General features: G+C 48.5%; 1 protein-coding gene across 3 annotated transcripts in view; it reads left to right on the top strand.

The window, feature by feature from the left end:
- Positions 1-746: 746 nt before the first annotated feature.
- The window catches only part of ANKRD13A (ankyrin repeat domain 13A), an 81,497-nt gene continuing 76,243 nt past the window's right edge, over positions 747-6,000 (top strand). Inside the window, exons 1-2 of one of the 3 annotated variants that reach the window (XM_077295574.1) lie at positions 747-927; positions 1,267-1,496. In XM_077295574.1, coding sequence (XP_077151689.1) covers positions 1,401-1,496 — 96 coding nt within the window. In that variant the 5' untranslated portion in view covers positions 747-927; positions 1,267-1,400. The other 2 variants (XM_077295585.1, XM_077295592.1) reach the window with 2 other exon arrangements.

Raw genomic sequence — 6,000 nt, 5'->3', positions numbered from 1 at the left:
AGTGGATAACCGGACGTGCTGGGGCACTGAATTCCAGAGGATGGGTGATATAAGGTTGGTCCTGCTTCCATATCTATGCAGCAAGCTCCTTACTGTTCCCATATCTAGCCTGTTTTTAAAGCCTGTTATCTCTGCTGCTTTAGGGTATGTGCACACGTTCAGGTTTTTTCGCTTTTTTTTTCGCGATAAAAACGCTATAAAAACTCATTAAAAACGCATACATTATGCATCCTATCATTTAGAATGCATTCTGCATGTTTTGTGCACCTGGTGCGTTTTTTTCCGTGGAAAAAACGCATCGCGGTAAAAAAAAAAGCAGCATGTTCATTAATTTTGCGTTTTTTTCGCGTTTTCCCGCTATTCTATGCATTGGGAAAAACGCACAAAAAACGCGGTAAAAACGCATGCGGATTTCTGGCAGAAATGTCCGGTTTTTGTCGGGAAAATTTCTGCCAGAAATCCTGACGTGTGCACATAGCCTTTAATGCAATGGCCATAGATAAGCAGGGAAAATGAGGGCCACCGCAACTGGAGGGCCACTGCCTTGTGACTACTGACTGCCCCCCAGGCTGAAACGTCACGTGCCAGCCAGCCCCTGATCATCACATTGAGGTGTGAGTAACAAGCCTGCTCCAGCCAATCACCTGAGGCCAAAGACGGTGTAGGCGTGGCCTCACTACAATCCAGCGAATGAGCGTTCAGCGATAGAACTGCAATATGTCACCATTGCCCCGCCCACAAACAGCGGCCGCACGTACAGCAGCGCGGGCACAGAGAGGCGTGAAACGCAAAATTTGGAACGCAAAAGGTTTCTCCTACTTCCGCATGTGTCTTTTCTTCAGCATGCCCAGGTGCATCATGTAACTGCCATCGCACTGTATCCAGCCAGTGTCGGCTATGTGCTGCCTAGGGACACGCCACTACTAGGTATGTAGCTACAGCTCATGGGTATGACTCCGGCTCTTCGTAACGTAAACATTAGTGGTCGCGCCCAGAGCCGGCCTTCGTCATCTACGGAAACTCGGGACAACTCCTCCCCGCACTCTGACAATGGCCGCGTCCATCCCATGGACCGCACCATCTGCAGCACCTCCCAGCAGGGGTGTCCAGCTGCTGCGCTAGAATGCCGGCTGATGTAGGCGAGTGACGCTGGGGTGTGGCGCTCTCATGTGTGAGCGGCTCAGCATGCCGCTACGTGCGCGCTGTGCGCCTGCGCCGGCTCGGTGACTGTGGAGTGATGGCCTGTTTTTGTGTCCCCCCCTGCAGCTGTCACTTGTGAGCCTCCCGGCACTTCCCTGTTTTGAAAAGTTGTGTTGGAGAGCCCGGTGTCCGCAGGACGGCCCGACCCACCCGAGGGGGAGATCCAGCGCCCGGGCCCAGAGCGCAGCCTGTGCTGTAGGATGAGTGCCGGAGAGGAGCGGCCGGCCCACTACCCCCTGCATGTGCTGGTCTGGAATAATGACTTCCGGGCCCTGGAGAGGGAGCTGGAGGGCAAGGTAAGAGAGCTGGAGGGCAAGGTAAGAGCGCCAGAGCAGGCTGCCTGGGCTGTGTCCTCCGAGGTGTATGTGTTTATGCTGCTGGAGCCCCTTCCACCAGGCCGCCATTGAGCCCCTTATCCGTAGTTATTTTCTCATTTTTGCTGAAATGCATCATAAAATGTTATTAAATTGTTGTTGTTGTTGTTTGTTTTTTTTACTTTCTTTGTGTGACATTTTTCTGGCCTCCATAGTACAGTAAGCTGCACCGAGTACATTGCGGAGTGCGCCCCCTAATGGACGTGGCACGCGTTTCAGCTGCCGCACACCACTACCTGAGAGGGGAAGGAATTCATTTCTGTTGTAATTTTACCACCATAAATTATAATAGATTTGTTAATCGCGTTCATCTGTATCCCCTCCCCGTTAACTTAACCCCTTCGCGACATTAGACGTATCCATACGTCATGGCGATCACTCTCCATCGTCACCAGGTTATCAGCTAACGCCCAGCTCTCGCTGTCAACAGCGGTGCCTGCGCCGTCCCCCTAATGCTGTGATCGATATAGAAGGTAGGTAGAGGGACTGAGCTCCCTCTCTATTCCTATCAGCGCCCCCCCCAATGTCATCGCTGGGGTCCGATCGTTGCCATGGTGACCCAACGTCATCATGACGACATCCAGGAGGCCTCGGTCAGTGCAGCACTGGAGGTGTAAAGCAGTTAAAGTCCCATAGAGGGGCTAAGGAATACCCATAAGTGCATATTCTGGATGTGGTGAAGCATGTTGGGGGACTTGTGCTGTTCTAATAGTTTGTCCTATCTCGCCAATAGAAGCGCCACCTTTCGATAATCTTGGCTAACGCCTCTATATACGATTAGAATGATTTAGGCAATGTAGCGACATAAATGTCTAAATACCTCCCTCATTAAATACCAATAAAAGTATGATTTTAGGGCTTGTTAGTAAGGGTTCTTCTGCTGTTCCCCCCAATTTGGATTCTATACATAATTCTATATGTAGAAAGGCTCGGCAGCACACACTACAATGATTAGGTGCACAAGTAGGCATCCACTCCAATAAATTCAATAAAGGAATTTGGCACTCCACAGTATGATGCAAGTACATTTATTTCACACAGTGTTGCAAAAAATTAATTGACGTTTTGGCCCAAAGGCCTTCCTGGTTACATTCATTGATAACAGCACCCTGGTAGACATCATGGTGTATATTTTCTCTCTGTTGTCTAATTCTATATGAATATAATCTCTAGATATTCAATTGTACTGGTGTATTCTGTCCCGAATGCCGTATTTTGCGGATTATAAGACACATCCTAAATTTTGAGGAGATAAATAGGGAAAAAAAAACCTTTTTTTAATAAAATGGTGGTCCTTCTTATGATCCATGCGTCTTACTGCTTACCGGGGGTGGTGGCTGCGATAAAGCGGGGTCCCAGGGTCGCTGCTCGAGGAGGTAAGAGTGGAGCGCAGCTGCAGGCTGGGATGAGAGGGTGTTTATATGTGCGCCGCTGTGGGTTTTTGGTGGTGTGGGGGCTCTGCCGACATTTTGTGAAAGCCCAGAGCCCCCGCACTTACATGGTTTACTATGCGGTCGGTGGACTCAGCCCTGAGATCTCATCTCCCGAGATCTTGGTGCCTGAGATCTCCATTTGTGCATGCACCACCCTCAACAAGCATTTTCCGGAGTCCACCACATAGGAAGCCATGTAAGTGCGGTGGCTCTGGACTTTCACAAAATGTCGGAAGAGCCCCCGCACCACCGAACACCCACAGCGGCGCTCTGCACATCTGAACACCCCCCTCATCCCAGCCTGCGGCAAGCTTTCACTCTTGCCTCCTCCAGCAGCGACCCTGGGACCCCGCTTCACCGCGGCTGGTAAGGTATATCCGCATTATAAGACGCACCCCCATTTTCCCCCTAAATTTTTTGGGGAAAAGTATTTTATAATCCGAAAAATACGGTACTTCGAATGCACTTTTTCTTGATTCCAGCTTTATAAGGCTATGTGCACACGGTGAAACATTTTTGCTGCTGTTCTCCTGCACGGAAATGGGTCAAAAACACTGGAATCCTTATTCAGGGTAACTCAGTTACAATCCTGAAGTGTTGTGCTCATGATCAGTAAATTTCCTTTGAGTATTTGCAGTTGGTTTTTTTTCTGCAGCATGTCAATTCTTCGTGCATTTCTGTAGCGTTTTCCATACATTGACTTATATTGACTCAGTCAAATCTGCAGCAGAACGCAGGTATAAAAATGTTTGTGGATTTGTTGAGTTTGTTTGCGGTTTTACTGGCTTCCCATGGCACAGATGACAGTGTGGGAAATACCGGCATGGTGATTCTTATCGGCGGTAACTCTACCGCCGGTAGAAACGACGGTCAAAGCGCTGCGAGGTCACGCTGTCAGATGTCCATGTGACACCCCCCCAGCTATAACTGACCCACAGTGGTGACTGTGACCCATGGTAATGCTACCGTTGGTCAGAGAGCTGCAGAGTCATGCTGTCAGATGTCAGTGTTACTCTTCAGCTGTGACTGTGACCCGCGATAACGCTACCGCTAGTAAGACTGACGGTCAGAGCGCTGTGGGGTCATGTCAGTTGACAGCGTGACCCCACAGAGATACGATGACCCGCGGTAAAATGCTTACCGCAGGTATGAGCTGATGAGACTACTCCTCCCATCAGCCTACGTCTGCTGACAATGTTAAACACAACATGTAAAATAATTACATATTCAAATAAAAATAAAAAACACATTATACTCGCCAAACGCCCATTCCCCGATGCCCATGTCTGCTAGAATATTATAAAAAATAATAAACCACCATATACTCTCATGTCTGCCGTACTCCACGTAATCCTGAGTGTCCCAAGGCGATCTCACATGTAGTCACATCAGCCACTGGCAATAAACTGACAGGAGGTAATTACTCCCCCCAGTGTATCACTGAGCTGCCGTGAGAGAGTTCACCAGAGTTAATCAGCTGATCAGCTCCGGTGTTTTCACTTACGGCACCACCACTGTGTGAGAGCTTTCTCACGCAGCAGTGGTGCCGTAAGGGAGAGCATCGGAGCTGATGAACTCCGGTGAATTTCGCCGCTGTGCTCTGCTTTACTGCCGGCGCTGACACATTCAGTGCAGGAAGCTCTGAACAGCAGCGCGTAACCCTGTGGACACCGGGGGACGTGACAGACATCAGAATGTGAGTATGTACTGTTTTTTTTTTTTTTAACTTTTACAATGGTAACCAGGGTAAATATTGGGTTACTAAGCGCGGCCCTGCGCTTAGTAACCCGATGTTTACCCTGGTTACCCGGGTGCTGCAGGGGGACTTCGGCACCGTTGAAGACAGTTTCAACGATGCCGAAGTCGTTCCCCTGATCGTTGGTCGCTGGAGAGAGCTGTCTGTGTGACAGCTCCCCAGCGACCACACAACGGCCAGGTCGTATCGCTGGTCGTGATCGTTGGTAAGTCGTTTAGTGTAACGGTACCTTAAGGCTTGGTGTCAATGATGGCTCCTGACACCAAGCCATAATCCCATTACTCTGATGCTACTGCATCAGACTGAAAAATGCGGTGTTGAACCAAGAAATTACATCAATTTTTTTTTTTTAATATCTTTATTTAGCACAAAGACGCATACAAAACCGCAGCAAAAAAACACAACAAAAATTGCGCTTTTGCTGCCAAGAGATGCAGAAACCTTGCAGAAATTTCTGCAAGCAAATACTTTACGTGCGCACATAGCCTAATGCTCTGATATTTTTTCTGTTTTAACTTTATGCTGCCTTAGGCTACTTTCACACTAGCGTCGGGCCCGGCCCGTCGCAGTGCGTCGGGCCAAGGTTACCGACGCTAGCGTTCTCTGCGCCGCGCAACGTGGGCAGTGGATGCATTTTTCCAGCGCATCCGCTGCCCCATTGTGAGGTGCGGGGAGGTGGGGGCGGAGTTCCGGCCGCTCATGCGCGGTCGGAAAAAGCGGACCGTCGGCAGCAAAAAACATTACATGTAGCGTTTTTTGCGGCCGATGGTCCGCCACAACACTGCGCAACCGTCGCACGACGGTTGCGACGTGTCAATGCGTCGCAAATGTTTTGCGAATGTTAGTCAATGCAGAAAAAACGCATCCTGCAAGCACTTTTGCAGGATGCGTTTTTTCGGCAAAACGACGCATTGCGACGTATTGCAGTTAACGCTAGTGTGAAAGTAGCCTTATGTAGACTACAATTATTTATTTAATAATTTTCCTTTATAAATATTGTAATTTTTTTTTTTTTTTTTTTTTGTAGTTCTGAGGAAGGCCTTTGAGCTAAAACGTCATTTAAATTTTTGCGTTCTCTGCATCATATTTTGGAGTGCTAAATTCCTTTATTGAATATACATTTTTATGTAAAAAAGAAAATAAACTAAAGTACACATTTGAAATTGCTGCGTCTGGACCTACCCAACCTATAAAACTGTCACACTAGTTGACTCCTTCAGTCAACACCGTAAAAAGG

The sequence above is a fragment of the Ranitomeya variabilis genome, chromosome 1 (assembly GCF_051348905.1).
Source record: "Ranitomeya variabilis isolate aRanVar5 chromosome 1, aRanVar5.hap1, whole genome shotgun sequence".
NCBI classification, from domain to species: Eukaryota; Metazoa; Chordata; class Amphibia; order Anura; family Dendrobatidae; genus Ranitomeya; species Ranitomeya variabilis.
The sequence above is the reverse complement of the archived record's forward strand: the minus strand, read 5'-3'. Positions and strand labels throughout refer to the sequence as shown.